This window comes from Solea senegalensis, linkage group LG10 (genome assembly GCF_019176455.1).
Source record: "Solea senegalensis isolate Sse05_10M linkage group LG10, IFAPA_SoseM_1, whole genome shotgun sequence".
Taxonomy (NCBI): Eukaryota; Metazoa; Chordata; class Actinopteri; order Pleuronectiformes; family Soleidae; genus Solea; species Solea senegalensis.
This window is the reverse complement of record NC_058030.1, coordinates 10,185,447-10,211,938: the sequence shown is the minus strand read 5'-3', so window position 1 is coordinate 10,211,938 and position 26,492 is coordinate 10,185,447. Positions and strand designations below refer to the sequence as shown.

The following is a 26,492-nucleotide window of genomic DNA, read 5'->3' as shown; positions in this document are numbered from 1 at the left end:
TCACGTTCCCTAAATGTTGAGGGAAGCAAAAACTGAAACGTTCTCCTGTGTTTTTTTTCTACACAACGTTTCCGTTTGGTTGTATTTTGGGTGTATGTGTATATATATATTTTTTACGACTAAAAGAGAAGGGCCACACGGTGGTGTAGTGGTTAGCACTCTCACCTTGCAGCGAGAAGACCCGGGTTCGAGCCCCGGTTGGAACAAGGGCCTTTCTGCATGGAGTTTGCATGTTCTCTCCGGGTACTCCGGCTTCCTCCCACAGTCCAAAAATATGCAATGTGGGGAATAGGTAAATTGGACACTCTAAATTGAGTGAGTGTGAGAGTGAATGGTTGTTTGTCTCTATCTGTGTGTGGCCCTGCGATGGACTGGCGAACTGTCCAGGGTGTACCCCGCCTATCGCCCGATGAAGCTGAGATTGGCACAGCACCCCCCGTGACCCTCTGGTGGAGGATAAAGCGGTTAGATGATGACTGACTGACTAAAAGAGAACGTTCTGGGAACGTTGTCCCAAGGTTTGTATGTTTGTATTTCAGCCAGCTTCATACTGTATTTTTTTTTTTTTTAGATACCAATATAAAAGGTTTGCAGTTGCTAGATTCATCTTAAACTTAAAATGTAAGGTTATTGTAAGAGCCATTTGTGTTGTTGTTGTTGTTTTTGGAACCTCCACTTAGCAGTTAGGCAGAGGTGATATACATCAGGTTATGGCACGTGCATGATGGTTAATTATATTATATTTTGACTAAATAACGGTTTTGAAATGCTGATTTGGGTTTGAAATTGGAAGTTTACGGAATGGAAGGAATAACACTACAGTTACATCTAACATTTTTTCATATGAACCACAGAGGAATATATTTATACCCCCCTTGCCCAATTTGAAAATCAGACTCATTCTAAAAAAAACACAAAAAACAAATAGTTTTAATGACACCATACACTTATACAGAGAGTCTTCATTGTGGTATATGACATTTCTGCCAATCACCCCTATTGTCCTATTGTCTTCACCACTGTGAGTTTGAATCTTCGTGCACATTTAGTGGAACACTGTCGCACCGACACTGCCTCATCTGTCGCTGTTGTCAGGGGGCGTCCTTCTCTCGTTCTATTCGCTGAAACTATAGGTGTGTCAAGGGTGTGCGCCTTTCCTCGGCCAGCCCAGCTGTCACTTGTGACGTCACTTCCTGCGGGTGTGAACTGCACGGTTCGGCTTTGTATGGACGTGGTGGGGGATTTTTGACAGCGGCAGCGCTGTTGGGAAACAGACAGGGACGTGAGGTCTGGGTCGGCGTCACTTCTCTTCCCCTCTTCTCTCCTTCTCCCCATCTGCCACCGACCGCTTCTCGAAGATTTCCGGGGACATGGCGACTTGGTATCGGGCTATTTATTGGAAGGTAATTATCTTCTTTGGACCTGTTTCTGTCTGTTTTTGTTTGTTGTTTTTGAAGGAGTGTGCCCTCCTCCTGCAGCAGCCGAGCGAGTAACTCTCTGTACGGGAATGTTGTTGTTGGGTGCACAGTTGTGTGTTTTTTTCCCCCACATACGTGCACATGCATAGGGACAAACGTGATTGTTTACATGCAGCAGGCGCAGATCGATATATCGTTCAATGATTTCAAGAGCATTGTTACTGTCAGGAGGCTTTTTCATGCTGCGCAGCTTTAGTCACCCCCACCACCCTCGCTCATTAACAGGCAACATGTTCCTGTGATGTAAGCTCTCATTATTCTGCCATGCTCTCAGTCCAAGGGCTGCGAGTTTTTGCTCGTTGTGTGTCTCTGCTTTTGCTTGATACACACACAGTGATAACGAACTGAGCACTGTACACACCACCAAGCATCTGCTGCACAGGCAATATGGTGCTCTTAATGCACATGAGTGTGAATGTTGCTTTCCAAACAAAGATCCAGGAGGTTCATGTCAGAGATGGAGCCAAGTTGAAATTACACCCGCTGTTCATGTTCAGGAATCCTTGGCCAGTCTTCAAATGTCACTTGTAAGTCATTGATTTTCATTATTGCGTGTAATTTGCGATAAATAGATAAGGTGTGACCGGTTGTGTTACTTTTAGCCTTTTTCTTTCACTTCAAGCAAGTCTCGCCATTCTCTTCTGACCTCTGGCATCAACAAAGCATTTGTTTTTGCCCCGAGAACTGCTGCTCACTGGATGTTTCCTCTTTTTTCAGACCATTAGAGATGGTAGTGTGAAAATCTCGTTGTAGATCAGACATTTCTGAAATACTCCAGACCAGCACGTGTATCAACAACAACCACGCCATGTTCAAAGTCTGTGAAATCACCTTTCTTCCACCATTCTGATGCTCAGTTTGTGTTGCTGATGTGATTAGCTGATTAGGTATTTGCACTAAAGGTAGGTCGGTAGATAGACGGTGCTTCAGTCTGATCATATTAAATCAACCATATGTGGTTAACGATCCATATTTACTATTTAAAACACGATTAGAATTACACACAGTGTTGTAATGTTGCTAGCAGGATGGATGGATGATGGAAAGGTGGAAAGGCAGTCGTTAATGTGTAGCTCAGGGTGCTGTGACCTAGCTCTAACCTAACTAACCCTGGAGCATTTATCTCTCTACCTCAGTGACTCCCTCTCTCCTTCTGTCATGAACATGAACCACTTAGATGACTGCTGGGTGAGGTCATAGCTGTACGATGTGTTACATGGGTACTTATTAATCAATACCTATGGAGAGTGTTAACCTTGTACTTAGCTTATCGCTGCACTGTTGCCTGGAATGACTTTTTTTTACAGGCAGAAACACATCGCCCTGTTATTTGAGTTGAGTGAATTGTGTAAAAGGTGAGCAAATGTTTTGTTTTGACACATGGGGACATTGTGATTGACTGTTGAGCACAGTGTTCTGTATATGCTTTAAGTGAACTTTTTTAAAGGAGAGTTGCGTTTTTAGTTGCGTTTGGAATGCAGCGCCTTGAGGTGAAACCAATCTGTTGACATGTTTCGCTATAAGTGAGATTTTGGAGGTCATCTAAAGACAGACATGTGCATTCTCCAGTCCCCTTCTAGATAAACAGAGATACAACTCAAGTCTTATGTACCAGGCCTTCACCTGTATTTGCTAACTCTTAAAGCCAGTCTCCACACTGACGTGGAATTTCCCTTGTGTGCAAAGGTCTTCAGCCTGCACTTTTGGTGATTGTGGTTAAAAGAGCATTATGACGTGTGTTAGATTTGATGCACCGAAGTGATTGTTTGTGTTGAGTCAATGAAAACAAATCACATAAACAGTGCACACACATGCACAACAGAGACTGTATGTACTGTGTACACCGAAGAATAAATGACTTGATCGGCTCAAATGGCATTTAATCAAACCTTGAACAAATCATGATTGCCTATTACATTTTTATTAATTAACTGGTGAGGACTGAATTAAGACCCCAGGGAAATTAGATGGTATCCAATTCCAACCATTTAAAAAATGTGTTGTATTAAGTAAACTTACAACCTTGTTGTTTATTCCATTAACTCTTATTTTATTCCATACAGACGTGGAAAACTCACAAATGTCAAATCACTTATACTCCATGCATTATTACCTCCACCGAGGAGGTTATGTTTTCATCGCTGTGGGTTTATCTTTAAGTTTGTTTGTCCTTCTCTCAGCAACTTCCTGTCTGTCCTGTTTTTGATGGATAACTCTGGATTTGTTGTGATGGATAATTGTTTAATACCCAAGAATGTTCCCATTACAATTTGGTAAGAATCAAAGTTTCATTTGATCCAGATTACAGATTTGGCAATTTAAGTTTAAATTAAATTTCAGATGCAAAAAAATCCAAATGCCAAAGTGTTCAAGGCTCCCTGAGTGCTCTTGTTTTTTAGCGTTTCCCCTGCTTTTAATTAATCAAACCTAACAATTGTTATAGTCAGAGAGGAATGCAGTAAGATAACCTTATCTGTCAAGCACAGTCCACGAAAGAAGACTGGGAACAAACTGTCGAGTGCTTCTTCAGCCTTTAAGCAACTCACTGTAGCAACTTTCCTGCTGGCTGTGCTTCCCTACTCTGACACTTTTGTCTCAAGAAACCTGAGACACTCAGTCAGCTTCTGCTCGGTTGCACTTACACAGAGCCGTAGAGTATATTGGCGTTTAAACACCAAAACAAGAACAGAGCTCACATTCTGGACATGGTCTCCTGATTTTCTAGACAGAGGAAGCGTGGAACACCAGGCAGTCCAACATTGTAATGGCAGAACACATTTCACACTATAGGAACAACTAGTTTCTGTATTTAAATCCTTAATGTAGCGGTTCTTTGTGTACATGAGGTCCATGGTGGGTGAGGTAGGAGAGATATGGGAGGAGCGTGTGTTTTTTTCTCTCCAACATTCTATTTTATTCATCTACTTCATCTGTGATCTGTAAACATGTGACCTCACCTTTATGTTATTATGTTTAAATGCCAAAAAAATGCACAAATGAGAAAAGAGGTAGAAACAGGGCTTTTGAGTTAGCTCCTCAATTGAAGGGTTTGTCTGTCTCTGGTTTGGGACTATAAAGAGATATAAAGTGAAATTATTCAACATAAGATAGGGACATCCCTAGCTTTGATATAAACAAACCAATATGAATTGTATTGAACAGCATTGAGGTCTGCCATTATCATTGACTAAAGCATTTTGTTTGATGCCTTGAGGCTGGATTTAGACTGACAAGGACACTGAGGTGACCTCATCAGAGAGGTTTTCAACTTATGCCGATGTCTGATAAACCTTCTTCAGCTTCTTATTGGTACCTGTAATAACATGCGTATAAATTCAGTCTAAATGTGTCTCGGGGGAAAAAAAGAGAGGCTGTTTTCACTGTTTGTAGTCACATCAGTATTTGGTTTGCAGCTTATGTCCTCAACTTATGTGTTGGACAGATTTGACCTTCATCTGAGCCAGGTCTATTCCCCTTTGAGCCTTCTTCTGGTAAAGTCCTCGGGGTTGAAAAGGATTTAGACACTCCTACCAAACTTACAGTAAGCAGCTCTGGTCAGGAGATTGTCTGAGCTAATGATTGGGAAGAGATACTTTATATGAGATTACATTTTATATATTATACCAGCAGCAGGATTTGAATGGTGTCTTGAGGGAATGTCTTTCTCACCAGAGCCTCATTGTCTCTCCCAGGCATGTGTTTTGTTTTTGAGTGTCACATCCCATTTGTCTAAGACACACCCATTGTTGGAAGATTTACTCTTTCTTTTCAACCGAACACTGAGGAAATGGTGTCTGATCCACCATGCTCGTGGGCCTGTAGAAATCCTCGGCTCAGTCCGAAGAAAAAACATTTCTGTGACCTCATTTTACATAGATTCTGTTGCACAGGAAACAAACAAGGCCTCTGTAGAGTATTCACACAATGTCTGTTTTGCTTGAATTGACAATTGTTATGACACTATCATGAAAAGGACAGTGTTTATTGATGTGACAGATGAACATGCCAAAGGTTGAAGCAAGGCAAAGATTGTTTTGGAGAAAGCTTTCTATTTTTAAATCTTTCACCTCTTTTTGTAACTTATTAAGAACCAAACATACAATATGACCATACCACTATGTTAACGGTGCAGTGCTTAAAGACCCTGTATATTGATAGAATTATTAACCACCTTCCAAATTTGAATAATTTAAAAAGTGTTTAAAAAAACACGGTTTCGAATAATCACATGTAAAATGCAGCCAGACGGTGGGGACGTGTCAGCTGCACGACCTGAACACGCTCGCACACACACACACACATAGGGACCTACTCGTTTAAGTGGGGACCAAAGTCCACGAGCGTCACTGTTCATCAGTGTTTGTACAGAATATAAACGTAAACTCTATCAAACCACTTGTTTAACAGACATGAAGAGAAGGGCCATTTTCACAAAGACAGAGCTGGTTTAGCAACAGTCCAGCCCTCCTCTCTTTTCCACCGTCCTTTCAATCAGCGGTACCTGCAGCCTCACAGCAAGAGTCTGCTCTTCTTTCTGTTCTTCTTCTTTACTTCATTTCCTCATCTTTGGGGATGTTGATGAAATGGCAGGGCTTTTCTGCACCTTTGTATAGTTTCAAGAAGAGCAGGTGCAGTTACTCTCTCAGCTGGGCACTAAGGGTTTAAAGAGGAGTATTATGGTAACTGTGGCTCCAGAGCCATATCTTAGACATGAAAAGAATCCTGTTTTCAGTCTCCACAATTCTTTTCTCCACTGTTTTAATTTGTTTCACATGTTCTCAGCCACACATTTCTAATATATAATGTGTGAAGAGGAGAATCCTAGGGAGCGTGTATACATACAGTATGAAATGAAACAAATTGCTCTTGGACAACAAACAACAAGATTTCCTGCTGCTACTGCTTACAAGACTACATGTATTGGAAACCTGTTTGTCTTTTTAGTACACGGTGATCCTGCTGCAGAGGCAAATTAATGTTGTTCTGTCGCCAGGCCTGTGTGCTGCATGCCTCCCCACAAACACATGGGCTGGTTTGGCAGCCAGAAAGGGGGAACTCAGGACGCCAGTGTCATGCTGGAAAATGAAATAAGATACACACAGCTGTCAGAGAGAAAGAGAAATGCTCCCAGCCTCATGTTCTCAGTTGGGGTTTTAGTGAGATGTGTGCACTCTGATGCTCCTCCCCGCCCTATTGTTTGTTTCGTTATTAATGCAGAAAATCCCTCAACAGTTTTGGAAAAATCTTCAGCGTGATTCACTGCCAAAGAAGAAGGTAGAATGTAGTTTAACAGAGGCCTGCACATCTGATGGTGTACTATCAGATGTAGGCAGGATTGTCAGTTAATCTTTAAACTATCATTATTATCAGTTATTTACTTCCTACTTCTACTTCAAGTTAGAACAGTCCCAATAAATCCAGTAATATCCGATTATCCTTATAACCCATCCATTGTAATATTTAATGATCCTTAGTACATCAATTAATATTTACAGGTTAGTCAGTTTCCGAATCATTTTCTATTTCGTTAACGTTAAATTATCTTGAAGCAGGAACATTTAAATCCCCTGTCGTGTCGCAACAAAGTCTCTCTCCTCCTAGCTCTAAAATTATTTATGTTTCTTGGCAGCACCACACTCAGCATGGTCCAGTCAAAGTTTGTAGACTGAGTCAGCGGTCTGCTGTCCTTTTGTCCCTGTGCTGCCAGGGAATGAAGGTATTGTTTCTTGACACAGCTTCAGGGGACAGAGCAGCTGTTTGAGAGCGACGCACACTCTCTTGAACAGTCCCTCCTCTTTGGTGCTAGCCATGATATACTGTATGTACATGTCACTGTTTACACGTTAGGAGAATATACAGCGGAGCATTTCCTACAATGTATGCGTGCATATACAGAGTGCACCCACTTGTCTCTGTATCGAAATCGGAAATGTCTTGCCTCCAATTCTGATTTCATAAGCAGCTAAGTCCTTATATAGACAAGACCATGTCTGCATCTCTGTCTCGTCACCCCAGCCCTACATCTGTCAAGCAACACAACTGCTGCAAAAGTGCATTTCTTCACTGTGAAATTTACGGTTTGGACTGTACTGCAGAGAGGTTTTGTAAAGAGGGGCCTACTTGATCAATGTCACTGTGATTTGGAAATAAGCATATTCAAGTGGCAGCCAGGAGCCAGCACTTGGCAGAGTGGAGGTGTTGCTTAAGGACTGTGTTGTTGGCTATTAGTGATTTTTACAGCTGGAAACAGTGAGGGCTGAGCCTGCCATGTTCAGCTACATGTAACAAGCTGTGCTTGTAGCGCAGCTTGAACATTGATGCAGCAGCTGTGTCATACAGTAAGTACTGTATAAGTAAAGTTATGTGTCAGCCAACTCGCTTGCAGCAAATGTATTTTTTTACCTTATTTTATTTATAATATATGATTTATATACTGTATACTACAATGAGGATTGTACACAACCCATTGCTGTACATCACAAGACAATAATTTACAGTGCCTGCTGATGAATACATACATCATTAATTCAAGCAAGTGCACTCGCCTTCATTTAACTACTGAAGAGGTTAGAGTGTGTATGTGGAAGTGCATAAGGAGGAGACGGCATACTTATTCCAGCAGATGTACATGCTTTAGGTGCGACCAAAGCAGGTGAACATCGCTTCTCTACATGTTCGTTGAACAGGAAGTTTAATAACCATTCATTTACATTTATATTTTGTAGTCGAGGATATTATTGAATTTGAAATAAAAAAAAAATTAAACACTTTTTAATCATTCAAATTTGGCAAGGTGGTTAGTGTTAGCGCATTTAAGTTTAGTGAATTTATTTCAGTTAAAGAATATTTTGATCATATAGGATGAGTTTTGCTGGTAAATCTTATGTATTTGTCGCACATGTTAATTTGTGCGCTCCCTCCCTCCCTCGGTGAGGGCACAGCATTATCACTGTACATGGACTTTAAATTCAGATTTCTGACATTTCCACAAAATGACAATGACTCGTAATGGTTGCTTCCATTTCAAGTTTTTCGTCATTTGAAGGCCATGGCCTCTGTTTTCCATGTAGCCATTTTGCCTCCAGAACATACACACATTATCCACAACACAATGCTTCGCTTTTAACATCCAGCAGCAGGGTTCAGGTCACGGCAGACCTTTGAGGTATCATGATACACTGTCACATTGCACCTCCTGCAGTGTTTTTATGGTCAGATTGCATGTGCACTTGTCTTATGAGCTTGTGTGGACATTTAACTGTTATTATGACACTGAGCATGCTGTCAGTGCAGAGGTCAGAGTCCACTGGGGTTTACTGGGCTAGTTTTATTTCTTAACACACTGAAGCTGTGGACGTTGAATATGCTGACAGCCAATAATAGCTCTCAATACAATTCGGTCCAAACCTAATCAAAAGACTATTTGAAGTATCAACATTCATGTCAAAGTAGCCAAAGGGCTGCTCAAAAATAATTGCAGGGTATATTTGTGGTGTCGTTGTGACATATTTTCATTCGGTTTGACGTCAATGAGTTTCATTGCGTTATCTGTTTGCTTCACTCCAGCTGTCTGTGCTCACAGTTAGGTGCAGCTGAATTCCCTATAAAACTGTTGTCATTCCCTTGTTTTTTGGTTTTTCTATCTCTGTTAGACAGACAGGGAAACCGCAAGTGAAACTTGACACATCAAGACATCTCCACTCACTCATTTGGCAGGCACTTGTATCCAAAGTGGATTATAATGAGGAGTTCAGGACACATATTGTTTTACTGTATATTTTTGGCATTTCTAATTTAAACCTGGTCACTCACTGGGGAACAGTGTTTGTCTCCCATTTGCATATCCCATATAGATGTTGTTTCATGGTGTTAAAAATCTTTATTCCCTCCTGTGATGTCTGGGGAAAAAAAAGTCACAGTACTCGTGTGTTAGAAACAATAGCTGTGCTGTTATTTCCGTTCTAATTCATGTCTAAGTCAGCAAACGTGGTCAGTTATTTTTGCAAGCCTGCAAGACAACCAGTGACGTAACTTGCAGCCATGTATTCTTTTGCAAGCATTCACATTTATATAGATTGTCATGCCCTGCTGTTGTGCTCTCATCATACATAAGTGAAAATCAGTGGTTGTCTCAAAAGATGGTAATAATGCATAAAACGCAGCATACATGTGGAAAAAAAATGAGGGCTAAAACAAGCAAAGACACAGGGAAGAGCATTTAAATCTAAAATGAGCTGCCTTTTTGCTGTACAGTGTCACTGACCCTGTTGTGATGTAGTAAATTACCTGGTTGGCGGGTGACTGAAACGTTAGCTATCATACGGCTCATCAGTCAGCGACTACAGCTGAAGTCCAATGTCAGTCACTTCCCCAGCCTGTACATAGGCCAATCGCCAGAGCGATAAGAGGGAGCAGACCGGCATATCAGCCCTAAGTGATAAAGGTTCAGCTTAGTGTTTACATTGTGGGCATGGTCCAGACTGAGCTCATGTCCATTTGTTTGATCTCTTCAAACAAATTGACAGGAAAAGTAGGCAGGGCCGCAGCCCTATCAGCCCATATTCCCATCTGAAGACCACCATTATAGCCTCTGGGGCCCTTGTTCTTACAGGCCTGTCAGTCAGACCACAGGTGGATTAAACATTAACATGTGGTCCCCTATCCACACACACACACACACACGCACACACTGAATGATCACACCGACTCTTTGGAAGAGCTGAATGTTGTCAATGATCAAAGTTGCTTGGAAGACTCAGTTTATGGAGGAGGGAGTTGGCTGGAAGTCTTGCTACCTCAGTATGTATGGACATGTTCACTTCATATTTTCCTTACTATAATTGCTAAGAAGTAACAATACTAGTTTTAGTTGTGTATGAGTAATTTATCTTTCGTTTCCTTGCCAAGGTATGTTCTCTCGTACTTGGATGTACATCAGTTTTTTTTTTCATTTATCTATTTTTTCTACCCTTTCGCAAGACAAATGGTAATATATTTGAATGTTTCTTGTCATCACACTCTTTGCTGTCTTCATTCTTGTTGGATAATGCGATGGTTAGTCATGGTATGATTACAGTAGATCCTGTCCAGCAATCACCTTTCCATATCTATCTGTACTCAATCAGGTGACCTCATTCGTCTTGAGCACACCACTTCTTCACAGATATTGCTAATGAGACTATCTATTATGTGTCATGTCTGGTTCTATTGGAGTACGAGGCTGTTTGCAGGTCATGCTCAGAGTATATTTATCTGCCTTAGCCATGGCTTGACTGTCTATTGTGGTATTTGACTACAACACATGAGTAATGTGGGGGGCAGGGTGACCAGAGCATTATATTATTTATGCTCCACTTATACTTCTACAAATGTGCATGCATTTCAACATATTTTTGAAATGGAATGGGATTTTTTTTTTATCTTAAAAGATTAAATTAAAGATGTTCTCAGTTGTCCACTCTCCATCTTTAATTTAAAATGTGAGCCGTATGTCAGCATTGCCATGGCATTGCCAGGGAAACCTTGGGGACTTCTTGGTCTGGATTCTTTTGTCAGTGTAACCCCCATCCACTTTTTTTTTTTTTGACCCTGTCCCTAGCCTGAAAATACACAACCAAGGACAAACTTGCTCATCTTCCTTTCACTTTGCGCAGCTCCCTCAGCAGGCTTGGTTGAATGAGCACACAGGGTCTTGACCTATGAGACAAAGGTTTACTGTTGCCTAGGAGCCACTTTTTTCTTTCTCACTCTGCCTCCCAAACTTATTCCGACTTGCACATTGTTGATCATGGCTGAGCAATGTAGCTTAAGTGACATTCCTCTTCACGTTCTCTTGTGTCTTTCCCTGACTGTCTCAGACATCTACAACCTACAGGAAAGCAGCCCTGTGTGTTTACATTCTCGTGACATGTTGGTGGCAACATGAGGTAATCCTGGTCCACCATTTCTGCTGGAAGGGGGTCATAAACTTGTGTCATGTATGTTATTCAAATAGTAGGTTACACATGCTGTGTGTTTAGACAAAGTTTTGCGCTACAGTATTGACTGATAAATACGTTAAGTTGTCTTCAAATATTAGCTTTTTTTTTGCAGATAGGTTTTGACAGATTTTAAGAAAACACAATTGAATTCAAACAATTTACAAGCACAAAATCATCTCACCATACCACTAGAAAATACCTCTGCTAGAATGACCGAGTGTTACCTGAATAGGCAGCACAAGCCAAGCTACGTTTGAGAGGCTTGTGTAGTATAATGAGACGGTGCTGAGTGAAGTGTGTGAATGAAACCTTATAAGAAAAACTTGAAGGTCAGAAGCAAGAAGGTGAATGCTAAAGAGGTTTGCTTTATTTCGTTTTTTAACTTTTCTTTATGCGGGGGAAATTAAAATAAAATACAATTATAGAACTATTAATATTGGTAGAAGGCAGAGCAAGGAGAAGTGCTAAGAGTACCACCAGTGTCTTAAATGTATTAATGGAGACTAGTCGGACTAGTTTGAGTTTGTTGTGGAGATTGTTCCATTTGTCAGGTGCATAAAATGACACAGTCTTCCCCAACTCAGTTTTTGTACGTTGTACGTCTGAATGAATATTTAGGATTAACGGGTTGGATTTAAAGGGGTCTCTGGTATTGGATATTGAATACATCTTGCTGTGGTAGTGATGGCAGGGAGATTTTCAAATAGAAGCCCAGATGCTGTGAAGTGGCGGTTGAAAATGCCAGATTTGTCTGAGACTGACTTACTCTCAATGCTGATCTGTGGCGATAAAGACAGATGAGAGCGAGATTTGATTGAATTTAAGTTTTTCCAGAAGGTGGCTGTGTTTCCTCGAGTATTTTAAAGAGCGGAGAGATAGTAGTCAGATTTAGCTTCTTCTGATCATGCTGTTCTGCAATTTCATGAAATGTGACTATAGGTGACCTGTACTTCTAGCCCTTGACCAGGCTGAATCAGAGGACAGATGTAAACCAGGGACTGTGTTTTTGGAAGGTGCATGCTGGTCAATTATGGACGTAAACATATATTGTGGAAATAATCAAGAGCTGACTGTGGATGTGGAATTAATCAGTCTATCTAGATTGGACTGACGTAAGATTTAGAAAATCCTGCTCATCAGTATGATGTCAATCAGAGTGAATTTACAGGGAGATTTAATGATGATTCAAGTTCAATTCCAGGCATAAAACTTACTGTTTGTGAGAGAAGAAGTCTTGGGGGTGACACTCTGGGCCTGATGTGGGTAGTGCCAAGCTCACCAGCTTTATCCAAGCAGAGCTAACACTGCTCTCATTCATTATTGCAAGTACAACACTGGGGAGTGAGTAGCCAGGATTCTCCTTTTGGTTGTGGTTTACAAGTGGAAATCATCCGTAAAGCACTTCTATGGCAGGGGTATAAATCTTGATCATTTTGTTCATTTCATTTTTTTTCTACATCATTATCGCATATTAAACCCGAAACCTATGAAGAAACTGCTGCATGCGACTTTGAATGAAGCATTATTACATTTTGAAGTTTTCATGAGAAACACATTAATGTCTTTGTAACTGCTCCATACAGTTACAGCTACCTTGACCAAGTCATTTACTGTATTATGCTAAACCTTTAAATAGACTTAAGACACAGCACTGGCACCAGACATGTTTTGAGCGTGCAGTATGTCTCTCTTCTAAAATGGTGTACACTGCCAACAGGACAAGTTAAGGTTAAACTAAAGGTATGTAAAGGCGTGGGATGGGTGAGAGCAAACTGACAGCTGCTGTCTTATTGCTGTATTGCCACTGCCAACCCCCTCCTCTTTCATGTTCTTACAAGTGTGTGTGGGGTGGGTGATGGAACCGGCTTACCAAAGATTGACCCAGATTACATGCAGATGTATGAAGTTTGAAATGTAAGATCTATTCCCTTTGCCAGTCTTAACATAATCCTAGTATACCTTGTGTGTAGCTAATAGCTCCTCCTAGTAACGCCACCCCCCTCTGTGCAATTCAGCAAAAACTCACCCATCTACTGTGCAAGCCAGTCTGTCATGTTTCTTCTAACTAACCCCCAACCCCCAGTCCTTCTCTGACAACACCGACTAAGCCAGCCCCAATGACCTACATCCATCCGACCACACATCTCTGGGCCTCACTCTGTTTCTCTCTGTCCTTCTGACGTTTGTGAGGATATGTTTACTGCATTTAGAGCAGATGGCTCAGATGAGTGGAGTGTGTCCTGTCATGAGATAGCACATGTCTTCCATGCCTTTTATTGCCAGCTGACCCTCTATATCTACACACCTTGTTTGGGTGGTGATGCCACATCTTGCATCACCACCACTAATTAGGCCCAAATATATTGGCCAGCGTTGCAAATAAAGCTGTATTTCATGATCACATTGATGTTGATAAAGATGTTAGCATTGCAGTGCTTTAGGATTCCAGCACTGCCACTTTGATCCTAACTTAAACAACTATTATAAGTGATTAATTCTTAGCTAATGAATTGTTAGGACTGTGCAGACTGAATTGCCTTATCTCATTGTCACCTTAGGTGAACTCCCTCAATAACTGTATGATGAATCACCATTCTTACCAATGGAATCCCCATTAACACTACCATTACAGTTGTACACACTAGTGGTAAACACGGGGAGCACATTAAAACTTACCTGTTCAACTAAGTAAGATGGCAAACACTAACTGCTGTTAAAGAGGGCTACTTGAATGAATGCAGTCTCAACACAAAGGTGATGTTAGATATGAATTATTGTCTTGTCTTCCTCTCTCTGCTTGTCAGAGTTTCCATATCACCACTTTGACCTCTGTGGTTTTCCCCTTCCACCCTCCCACTGTCTTCTGTCTCTAGTTTGATGAGTGAGAGTGCCGGCAGCCTGCTCCGCCACCGCAATGGTCGACATGGAGAGCCGCTACCATCCCCCTTCTCCGTTGGAGGACTCGGTGTTGCACAGCCCCCTGTGCACCGGTGATGACTTCATGGATGGGATGGAGGACCTCCAGGACATTTCGCAGTCCATTGATAATGATGCTCTCAGCTCCTTCGATGTCCCTGAATACCAGTCATCCAGCAATGGTTCAGAGGGATCCACTGTGTTAGGTAAAAGCCTTCTTAATGTCATAATTTTGAAGTATTATCTCACATCGTTAATTATACAGTGAAGACAATGTGGGGTTGCTCCTAAATTGCCATCTTATAGTTGCAAAGTGTCCCCAGTGGCTGCATCCTCTCCGTCATACAATTGTGCTGCCCGTTTCTAGCCATTTTCTCTCCCTATTACTTTCTTTTTAATCTTATGCACACCCTCATTTCCCATCCTGTTCCTCTCCATTCCTTATTCTCACCCCATCCAATGAGGAATTTAAACATTCCTCAGCCACCACGGACCACCTCTCAGGAAACATCCACTTTGCTGCTGTGTTTCCTGCTGAATAGATGTGTCATGGATATCTGGGAAATTTATGCTACGACCAAGCTTTGAAAAGTCAGGAAAGATAAACATTTAATGGAAGAATAGAGAGTACGAGTGAGGGAGATAAAGAAAACAAAAGGACTGAGGGAAGTGTTGGGGGAAAATGCATCACGGAAACATTTGTTGATGTCATGGAAAAGTTGCAATGGTGTTCAGGACTTGTGGATCTTTCCAAGAGCTAAAAGTGAGAGACAAGGGCAGAAGAATCCCGGACATGCTTTGCTTGTCCACACTCATTCAAACCAAGTCTGTGTCCACAAGGCAAGTACACGGTTCCAGGTCCACTGCCAAGTTCTCCTGATCCCCCTTGACAAACTCATGTGGTTTGACTTTATGCCACTGTTTTGTACCATGACACCATTTCAAGTCATATAAGCCATGTTCCCATCTCAAGGTGGAAATAGAAAACTGTTGGCAGCCTACATTAAATCCCATGACTTCTACTCCATTAGGAAAATCACTGATCATACTCTAACACTGTTATTCTTGTGGCAGGTATATACACCACTATTAGCATTTTACTGACTCTATTCTATTCTAAAACATGCTGTTTTTGCATGGGAATAAGACTTCAGTGAAGAGATGTATTCATAAATGGCGTCAAGATATCAGCTTCTTCGATTATTGACTCAATGTTTTAAGTCAATGTAAGTCAGTGTTGCGTTTTTGTGCTGAACGTTGAATATAACTAATTATCTTATATAAAGAGTGCATATTTGGATAATTATGGAGAATTACTAAAAACCTTCTATGAGTGTAATATAACAGCACTGGCCATTCAATGCATGAAGTGGCTATGATGGTCAGATTGCCTATAAAAATGTTCAGCCGGAGCAACTGCAAACTCTTTATTTGAAGGATACTGATGCTGACCTTTGTTCTGCTCAAAGCGCAGTGTCCAGTTAGTTGTGATTTAGGGTTGTGAGGAATATCACTGGGCCCTATAGTGATGTGGTGGGTCACAAGTTTGAAGTCCCAGTTCCAATGAAGCCTTTCTGTGTGGCATCTTCATGTTCTCCCCCTGTGTGTGTGTGTGTGTGGGGGGTAGTGTTTGATTAATTGGAGACTCTAAATTGACTTTATTGTACTTACTTGTTTGTCTTTGTATGTGGCGATGCACTGGGTACTCCAGGGTGCACCTGCCTTTGCTCTGTGAGCTGGGGATTAGCTCCAGCTTTCCTTTCCAACGAAAGACACTAGACAATGAATGAAAAATGAATATCACTGCTTTACAAATATTGCTTCTAGCAGTTTTCCATGCACAACACAAGTATGCAGTCCTCACATGAGTGTGCACTCTCAAAATACAGGACCATGACAATTGTAGCAACAATGGACTTTGTCTATAATGACAGTGCAGGTGCATTCAAATTACTTTCTCTCATTACTTTGAAGGTGCAGCTGTGTCAGAGACACAATAATAAGTTGAAAAGGTATCTTATTTATGGTATGTTTCTGTTGCAACTGTGGTGTTTTGATTTTACTCTGGAAACATTGAATTTTTTGGGACTTCCCATGCTCATACTACCTTGTCATTGTTGCCTTGAAATGTCTGCATTAGCTGTCAGATTAGTGCAATACCATGGTGAACCAAGCGTGTGCATTTGTTTTGTAGATGCCTTGACGCCAGCATCCAGCCCCTCATCAGTTGTTTACGGCTTTACAACGGGCCAAGAGGAGTTCTCGTCGTCCACGTCATCGCTCAGTTTGGAGTGTCGAGTGTGTGCCGACCGCGCCTCGGGCTACCACTACGGAGTCCACGCCTGCGAGGGCTGCAAGGTGTGGTGAAGATTAGCTACACACATGAATAAAAGTCAAACAAGTGGTCTTTGTAAAATTCATACTAGAAGGGAAGGGAAGTAGATCAGGGCAACGACTGATGACTAAGCACTAAGGCCATATAGTTTTTGAAGGACATTATCTTAAAGACTGAACCGGGTTATCAATGTCTCCCTCTCACTTATGTTCCTCAAGAGCCATCTGTTATAAATAGCATTCTGGGCACACTTAAACCAGTGTCAAAACGACAAATCACATGTTGGTGTATAACACTGAAGAAAGTAGGACATGCCAGGCTAGAAATCCAGAGGCCATGTGTCTTGTGACTAATGATTACTCCTTAAAGCATCAGAAATATCAGGATTGGCCTTCACACGTGGCCACACAATAATCTTTTAGTTAATTGTTTTCCAGTTGTGTTGAAGAACAACCCAAGGCTGTTTTTTAAGAGGTACTACAGGACAAAGACAGCATCACTGGGGTGTGTGCGCATGTGCTTTTTATCCAATGTTGTGGGGTTTTTTTATACTCTGCATCCTTTTTAGACATGTTTTTAATCAATGTGTTGAAAAAGACAAAGTAAAAATGTCCACACTGTAAATCTCAAGTTGACATAAATGTATCAAAGTACTTGGTAGTAGGAGTATGAATTAGAAGAAGTGAAACATAAACGTCAACACACGCTGTTTCATAAAACCTTTACCTCAGAGTGGCAGCTCACTGCCGTGAGTGTGCATTCATGCGTCTGCTCTACCTGAAAGCCATGAAGAGTCCACAGGACAGGAGGCAATATCTTGTGGAGTTGTAGGGCTGTAAAACAACAGGTTATCATAAAAGTCAAGGACATTATGTTTTGCATAACATCTACCTTTAGGAGAGCGTCATTAAAAGTGTATCTATCAGATCGGCCTAGTACACACAAAGCGTTATAGTAAAGCCCCTACTTGCAACATCAGTGATAGGAAGTTTGAATTGGAGTCACCATGTTGGGAGTAATGTCCATTTGAAGACATTTGCAATCTCAAAGCATTTTAGCCCAGAAATACATTTAGTCGTTTGTAGCTCTTTTTTCAATTCATCTGAAAAAAGTTTCTACACTAAATAAGCCACAACGTTTAAAACAGTAGTGTTTAAATTTAGTTTATATACAGTACTTTGTCTCATCTACATGTTTTTAGATGCCTTTATTTGTTTTGAGCAGCATAACCTGACAAATAAAATACATATTTGGATGACTTCCAGTTGTTAACCTTGTGAGATAGTGGAGTGTATTGGCACTGTGGGAAATTGAGCAGCCTAGGTTGAGTTTTGCGCTCTCTGAGTGCTCTCACTCTCTGTCACTCTCTCTCTCTCTCTCAAGTTTGGATGTCTAACAGTAATAAGAGGAGGCTGACCTTGGTCATGCATGAGGTCCACTTGGCCTGGTTCCAACTCTGTCCTCATGTCACCCCACAGTTCGGGGGTAGTGGGTGAGAGAGTGGTGGTCTGAATTACTTAACGTGTGCTCACACGGTTGTAGCATCTTTGTAATCCTCCAAACACTAATGTGGATCTTGGACTTTCTCTTACAACAAATTTAAATGTCACTATTATGTCAGGGTTGTGTAAACAAAAAGACACTAGTGATGAAACTCTGATACAGTATGTTGTCATATACTGTTCTAGGGCTTCCAGAAGCAATTACTGTTGTCAATGACATCAACATTGATCAGTGTTTTAAGCTGAGTTTAATTATAATTGTAGATAAATAACGCATCCTTTTTCCTGTCCTCTCTGCCTGGGTTGGGACAACACACACACACACACACACACACACGGAGGGGAAACAGAGAGAGAGAGAGAGAGAGAGAGAGAGATACGAGCAGAGTAATGAGGCTGAGGTTAAGACAGTAAAGCCGGTGAAGTGGAGATAATGCAAGTAAATGACAACTACGCTTGTCTCTGTCCATGCCATGAAAACTAATAAGGTACTAATAACAAAGTACATCACTTTTTTATAGAACCACCTGTTCAACACATTTGTACAAACTCAACGTCAACTTTGTCCATGTTTAACATTTTACAGTACGTCAAATCAGCTGTATTCTTCTGATCGTCTTAGTTTTCCACAAATGTTAATACTTTGCAAGGCACAATTTTACTCTATGAAAGCAGTTGTCTCATTATTTTTTGTTTCTTCTAGGGGTTTTTTCGGCGGACCATCCGCCTAAAGCTGGAGTATGACAAATGTGAACGCCGATGCAAGATCCAGAAGAAGAACCGCAACAAGTGCCAATACTGCCGCTTCCAGAAGTGCCTGTCAGTGGGCATGTCCCACAATGGTGAGTGACAGGTCTGGGCAGTTCTTCAAGTTCAGCAGCAGACACACACACACATATGCATGGTTTGCAGTTGTGCAGATGTGCAGAAAATGCACAAATGTGTTTAGAAAGCTAAAGTGCGTTAGCTTTCTGTGAGTGTCTATAGATTACAGGATGTTAGAGTCATATTCCATTTCAATTTATGAATCCACTCAGTCCTTTTGGTGCAAATATACTGTACATCCAGGCTACTGTTTAAAAGGCAGGGTAGAGAGCCATAACTGCACATTAAATGGTCACTGGTGCATAAACACACCTTCAACGTTTGATTAATTTGAACCAATATTTGTTCATTTATTTCTAATTATTTAGAATTTTAAAGAAACGTCACTGTTGTAAACAATGAATTACATTTGTTCCTGTTGGAAATGTGCTCTTTTGACACTACAAAGCATTAGAATCTTTGGGGTTATGTTCATGTCATGCTTAAATGTCACAGAAAACACCTGCACATGCAACATCTGTAAACACCCAAAACACACCATTGTCCTTTTGAGGCTTTACATTAGATTTAATATTCAGTGCTGCTAAAATTAGCTCGGGATGGAGTAGTGAGGTCAAAGCATGCTATTCTGGTGAATGTTGTTTACACTGTGTAAACTTACAACATGGCAGGTTGACTCATGGCCTGGGTCAATGTCCCATTAGAAAAAAAGATTTCTACAGTAGGACAAAGAATTTGGAGATAGTGTTAGTGCGGGAATCAGATATTATTATCCTCTGTCCTGTTTTGATCCTTCGTTGTGTCCCATGGGGTCATTGACTTAAGATCCCTTCCGATGCTTCCTTAAGACATAGCCTAGTTTTTGATAATGATAGCGCCTCAAAATGCAGCAGTAGCAGTATTTCTGTGTGCTGCACTTCCTCTTTACCGTATATGCATATTGAGTTTCATGGGTCTAAATGTAACCAGAGAGGATAAAGGAAGGAGATTTGAGATGAAGTGCAACCTAATCTTTTGAGGTCCGGTCGTTGAAGATTACTACAGGACCACAGCGCTGCTAATTTGGAGGGTTTGTGGTTCAGCTTTCATCGATATCCAATTTGTTTGACTGGATGTTTCTTTTAAATTTAGCAGTTGATTACGCAATTCAGGAGGATTACAAATGGATTTATCATTCGGCGTGACGCTCGTCACGCTTAAATTTATGTTGCATTACATTTTATAAGTTGTAAATTTAAAAGACATAGACCACACACTCATGTCTGACTTTTCATGTCTGACATGTCTGGACTTTTTTGCTTATTTTATCTATAAAGAAAATGTCCTATGAGTAAGTGCTTTAGCCCATTTTTTCCAGAATAATTTTCAATATCTGGCAGTTTCAACCAATTTATATATTAATACTGTAGTTGTACATGAGTTTCCATATTAAATTTAAACAGTATAAAACACATTTAAAATTGTCTCAATGTCCAAAAACAGGCCAAAAATGTAAACTATGTACAGGCGTTTTTCCAACTCTCTCCTCTCTGGCGAGAACAATATGTTGATTCGCCAGCTTCCTGCAACAGCGCAAGTGAAATTACTATAATAACCACATATTAGTTTTGACGTGCAACTTCTCCGCTTTCAGAAACCGTTGGAATTTTTCCAATAGCACAAGCCGTTGCGTAATTGCAGTAATGCAAATTTGCATTTTCATCTGCGTTATGCTCTGTGTTAAAGGGTTCAATTTTAAGTTTACTTAAAATGATGCTAAACCAACCACATCCCTTTATTTATCTTTTGATAAGAATAATTGAATCTTGAATCCAGCAGTTCGATAAAAAGGAAGTGGGAAAATAACACATACAGAGCCAGTAAGTCTGTCCTAGTGAAGCTGAAACCTTGCTCCACAAATCAGATATTTAACTGAATGACAGACTGTCCCCCCTCTCACTCCCTCCAAGCTTGCAAGACAAAGACCCATCCACTCACACCAGCTCCTAAGAAATAGACTTATGCTCAGCTTAGCATCACTCACTTCTTTTCATCTTAATTAGACTTGGCTCCTGACCAGGCGGTGGCGACCGCTGTGTTACCAGCTTCAGATGATCCATCCACTTTGTGACCAGTAATCTAATGGGCCCTCATGCTGTCTGCCAGCTCTGTATCTCACCCCTGCTCACTATGAGCATCTGAGTCTGGATTTGTTTCATCAGCTGGAGGCGCTGGGTTGGACAACAGGGAAATCAGATCTCCTCTTATGCTTCATAGTCTTGTAAATACAGGCATCAGCGCAGCTGGATGTAGGTGTGTGTATGTTTGTGTGAGTGAGATGAGGCAGGGTTAAAAAGAGTTCACCTCTAATCTCGTTAGTCAAATGGGATCAGGCCGTCTGCGAGATGCCGCCATCCTCTTATAGAAAAACAACTCAAGTGTGGTGTTAAAATACACTTCACAAAAACAATGTTGTGATGGGTATAACACCTGTGGCTGTGATACCTGTATTATGAACCTTACATGGACTGAGTACCTGTTAATCAGTGATGGACGTCAGTGTTATTGGGCCTTATCTCTAAATTTCATTACGATTCCAAGTAGCTCCAGCCATAAATAATGTGCTAATAAATATCTGACTCCCAGATTTGATTAGAATTTGCAATAAAGTGGTGTTTTTATATCTCAGAGGTCATGTAGTAAATGTAATGGACCTGTTACAGGTTGTCAGTGCTGTCAGTGTTACCGTGTTAATCAAGGGCTGGACATAATGCGTTATTTTTTAAATGCTCTTTTCTTGCGTTTAGCGTCCCGTGCAAAATGTTGTTCAGTAAGTTTCTCTGTATGTGAGACAGAGACAGGGAGAGAGAGGGGGACATCGAGAAAGGGGGAGGGAGAGAGGGAAAAAGAAGAGGGAGTGGGAGTTAGTAAATGTCACACTTTTTAAAAAAACAAAACAGCTGATGATTGTTGTGCGACGTATGCAACTAAAGAAACTGTACAACAATGCGATTTTGGGACGAAATAAATGAATGAAGCTGCTGAGACACGGTGATAAATAATTCTGCGGGGTTTTTTTGCGTCACAGAATCAATCTCCAGCAGAATATAAAAGAACAGGTTGAGTATGACAGACTCGTCCTTTGCAGAGCAAATCGGTCTGATACCAGAAGACATCCAGTCAATGACACTGCGTGTCTAAGCTGGTCAGGTTAGGACAGGTTAAAGAAGAAAGAAAACAGCCTGTATCAAACCGAGAAAGCATCTAAAGTGGAACTGCTGCAACGTTTCTGAGACATTTCAGTAGACATTGTGTTACCTTACACGTTTGCTCTTCATTTGATTTGATGTTTTTAAAAAATCTGAAAGTCGAGTTCATGAAATAACTTTCTTTGCATTTATTTGATTCAAGATACAGTAGTAAGAGTTACTTTACATTGTTAGTATGTACTTGAAAGGTTAACACTCTGACAGTCCTATATTAATACAGTGATGATATTTTTGTCTGTGACTCCGACTTCTACAAACTGAAGACATTTCTGACAACAGTATTTCCTTCTGCTCTACATAGCCATCCGTTTTGGTCGGATGCCCCAGTCGGAGAAGCTGAAGCTGAAAGCAGAGATGGTGACGGGGGACAAAGAGGTGGAAGACCCTCAGTTAGCCGACCAGAAAACCCTGGCCAGGCAGATCTGTGAGGCCTACATCAAGAACTTCAACATGAACAAGGCCAAGGCTCGAACCATTCTTACTGGCAAGACCAGCAACCCTGTACGTTGATTGACAGTGGTGTGTGTGTTTTTAAGTGTGTCTTTGTGTATGTTGATGGATCTCCTTAGTAGCAGGGTTTCCTCATAGGTCACAGCTCAATAGTCTTGCAGCCTTTAACTTATTTCATCCCCACCTCAGTGATTTTAATGCCATTCTGAGCACAGAGACACTTTGCAATCAGCCTCGTGTCTCAATATGACCCGGCAGCTACTACTCCAGAGACTCAGAGTCAGCCAATGTGACAGAAATAACTTGCTCCATCTGTAGTGCAACCCAGCGCTCAGACTGGACAAGGAAACATCTGTTTGCACCAAAACGGGATAAAGAGCCAGTGTATGATCCCATCAAATTTGCCCTCCACCTCCTCTTCCCCTCCATTGCTGTGGGGGTTTTTGTTTTCCATCACCCGTTCCTAAACTCACCAAAAACACTCCATCACAGCCTGGTTTCTTTTGCTGTCTTTGCTCTGTAAAACATATGTCAGCAAGCGGAGGGTAAAGGAGAGCAGCCCTGCCCTGTTTTGAATTCCATGGATGTTACATGTGTATGTGTGAAATGGTTTTAAAAGCGCCAGGTTACTCAAAGGGCACATCCGCGTTCCAACGGCATTCAAATGGAGAATGTCCGTGAAGATCATAGACTCTAGGTTCTGCAGGAGAGCACACAGTTGGGAAAACACGTATTATTCAATCCATCATTGATTTGAAAACATTTATGTTTTCAGGAAATGGAATCGATTTAAAGTAACAGAAAGTTGTGGGGAAAAGTGTGAGACGTACATTTTCCTTCAGGTTTGATCACTCTCAGGAATACAGTGAGGCATAACGGTGCTGGCTCTGACATGTTTATGCCCAGTTTTATCATTCATTTAACTGCTTTTGCATTGATATAAATCACAGTACTTATAGTCTTGACAGTTTAAACTGATGTTTCAAGACAAAAGAAGCCACTCAGAGGTTTCCAGCTAGTGTGTAAATGCGATTGGAGTCAAAAACTTAAAGTTGATCCGTAGATATTACTATTATTAACTATTATCCATCAAACTGTGACCAATAATCATTATTGATGATCACAGGTCTTGCTGCTCCAGGGCCAAGACGGCTAATCAGCTATTCTGCTGGGATTCTTTTAACATTAGGAGAGTCATTGGGACGTCAAAGTGCATGTGTTAGACAATACTGGATATGTCAATGCAACCACATGACAACAATGCAATCTTCAGCTCAGCGTCGTGTCCGTCTTATTATCCCTTGCCATTGTAGACAAATTACTGAGCCGTAATACGTGTGTGTGTGTACGTGTGGCAACAGTGACACTACTACTGTTCACAACCTACATTTACCTGCCTGTTTTATCAATAGTGGCATAAACTGCCTTATTTTTTTCCACATTTTGAGTTTACTTTGTTACTGAACGTAACTCTGCTTAAGAGAAATTGTTTGCACACAAAACTTGTTTTTGCTGTAAGTGTGGCATTTGTAATTACATTGCTGCGGGGTCAAGGAGAGGAATTATGTCACTGTGGAAATATTCAAATGTCAATAAGGGCCCTGGGCTCAGCCTCCTCTCCGTAAAGATTATATATAAACACCACAGTCACTAGAGCTTTTCATGTCGTGAGGTTTGCCGATTCAGCTTTTTCCATATTTGAGCAGTCAAGTCGGGTCAGGTTAGTTTACTGTATGGAGGCCAAAATCACAGTCGATCCTTTACTGACTGGGTTGCATTTCAATCTGAAACATATTTATAACCATACGCTACACACAGAGCTCACGAGTGTGGTTATGTCTCCACAGCCATTCGTCATCCATGACATGGAGACTCTACAGCTGGCCGAGCAGACTCTGGTGGCTAAGATGGTCAGCTCTGCTGGATCACTGAAGGACAGGGAAGCAGAGGTTCGCATTTTTCACTGCTGCCAATGCACGTCAGTGGAAACCGTTACAGAGCTCACCGAGTTTGCAAAGTCTGTCCCTGGGTTCTCAGACCTGGACCTCAATGATCAGGTGACTCTTTTAAAATACGGCGTGCACGAGGCACTCTTTGCCATGCTTGCCTCCAGTATGAACAAGGATGGGCTTCTGGTAGCGTACGGCGCAGGTTTCATCACCCGGGAGTTCCTCAAAAGCCTGCGGCGTCCGTTCAGTGATATGATGGAGCCAAAGTTCCAATTTGCCATGAAGTTTAATGCGCTGGAGCTGGACGACAGTGACCTGGCTTTGTTTGTGGCTGCTATCATCTGCTGTGGAGGTGAGGATGAGGGAAATGTGTCAAAAATGTGGTTATCAAGTGTTTAATTCTTTTTGCCAATTGAAAGGTTAGACTCTCACAAATTGTTAAGATATTCTGGAAGTTCTGTCTCCTAACTTGAGTCTTTCCTACGCCGTGATTAGACCGACCAGGCCTGGTGAATGTGGCATACATCGAGCGCATGCAGGAGAGCATTGTGCAGGTGCTACAGCTCCATCTGCTGACCAATCGTCCAGATGACACTTTCCTCTTCCCCAAGTTGCTGCAGAAACTCGCTGACCTCCGGCAACTTGTCACCGAGCATGCACAGCTGGTGCAAGAGATCAAAAAGACAGAGGACACGTCGCTGCACCCACTCCTGCAGGAGATCTATAGAGACATGTATTGACCACTGTGGAGAAATAACTGGGAGAGGCACTTTACAAACGTCTCGTTTTTTCAGGGACAGAAGAAAAAGAAGAGTTGAACCACTTAAACCAGCCTAATACAGCAAGAGTGAGCTGTAATCAGCACACCAGGTCCTGCGTAGGCCCGAGCAACAGGCTGATTGATGATTCTCTGGTTTCAACACAGTGTTCTCCACTCTCTCGCGTGGATCTTCCCAGTCAGAAAAGTCATGTAAGACAAGTTTTTGACATACAGCTGTAAAGAAACCACTGTATGCAATGTCTGACCAAACTCTTGGATAAAAAAAGGCTATAATTTCAAATCAAGCGAAAAAGGTGAACTTCATAGTCTCTGACAGTATCTGTTTGGTTTTTTTACTGATGTCAAAGAGCAGAGAGCCACATACCTCTGCATTTAACAACACAGCAGCATTAAGACAGCGATGATCAAGATGTCAAGCAAGGCAGCTTCTGCCAAATGAACTACCGATAAATGGTGGCTATCCATACATGAGCGTCACACCTTTTTTTTATAGAATAGAATAGAATAGAATAGAATGCCTTTATTGTCATTATACAAGTTGTACAACGAGATTTACTTGACTTCACCTTGAAAGTGCATACAGCTAACAACGATACCAGTGATACAACTGTCACCAGACTCCTGGACATAATCATTTATTTGTACTGTAATTCTTCTAAGCCATACGTTGGTTGCAATGACACCAAACATGATCCTCTTTCATGTTGTTTTTTTGTTTTTTTCAATCTACAAAAGTAGCGTCAAGACTTTGTATGGATTATCATTACTTACTGTGAACTGTCCAGAAATAGTATTTTTTACATTACACAGATATAATAGAAGGCAAAACCTTGCAGTTTATCCAAATCATTAAAGGTTTGGCAGACAGATGGCAAAAAATGCACAAATTCACTATGTGCATGTGCCACAATGCACATTTGAAGCACTAACACATCTGTGATATGTTGATATTGTGATATTATTATATACTGGACCTCTGTTGACTCCCTTTTTGGCCTTTTTGGCACTCCATGCTGTTTTGTGTCCTG

General features: G+C 41.3%; 1 protein-coding gene across 3 annotated transcripts; it reads left to right on the top strand.

Annotated features, from left to right (window-relative positions):
* The first annotated feature begins 1,205 nt into the window (after window positions 1-1,205).
* pparab (peroxisome proliferator-activated receptor alpha b) lies at window positions 1,206-25,956 on the top strand. 3 transcript variants are annotated; one of them, XM_044036374.1, is made up of 7 exons: window positions 1,206-1,403; window positions 14,332-14,580; window positions 16,569-16,732; window positions 18,915-19,053; window positions 22,586-22,785; window positions 24,582-25,035; window positions 25,179-25,956. In XM_044036374.1, the coding sequence occupies exons 2-7, from the start codon at window positions 14,373-14,375 to the stop codon at window positions 25,421-25,423; spliced, it is 1,410 nt and encodes a 469-aa protein (XP_043892309.1). In that variant the 5' UTR covers window positions 1,206-1,403; window positions 14,332-14,372; the 3' UTR covers window positions 25,424-25,956. The 3 variants fall into 3 exon arrangements, with proteins under 3 accessions (XP_043892309.1, XP_043892310.1, XP_043892311.1); XM_044036375.1 differs by lacking the exon at window positions 1,206-1,403 and adding an exon at window positions 10,193-10,277; XM_044036376.1 differs by lacking the exon at window positions 1,206-1,403 and adding an exon at window positions 10,261-10,281.
* The last annotated feature ends 536 nt before the right edge of the window (window positions 25,957-26,492 follow it).

What these genes read in the sequence shown, in the direction of transcription:
- pparab (XM_044036374.1), top strand. Translation starts at nt 14,373, where the DNA reads ATGGTCGACATGGAGAGCCGCTACCATCCCCCTTCTCCGTTGGAGGAC. An exon ending in ACGCCTGCGAGGGCTGCAAG is followed by an intron (nt 16,733 to 18,914) that starts GTGTGGTGAAGA and finishes TGTTTCTTCTAG; the next exon opens with GGGTTTTTTCGGCGGACCAT. An exon ending in AGTGGGCATGTCCCACAATG is followed by an intron (nt 19,054 to 22,585) that starts GTGAGTGACAGG and finishes TGCTCTACATAG; the next exon opens with CCATCCGTTTTGGTCGGATG.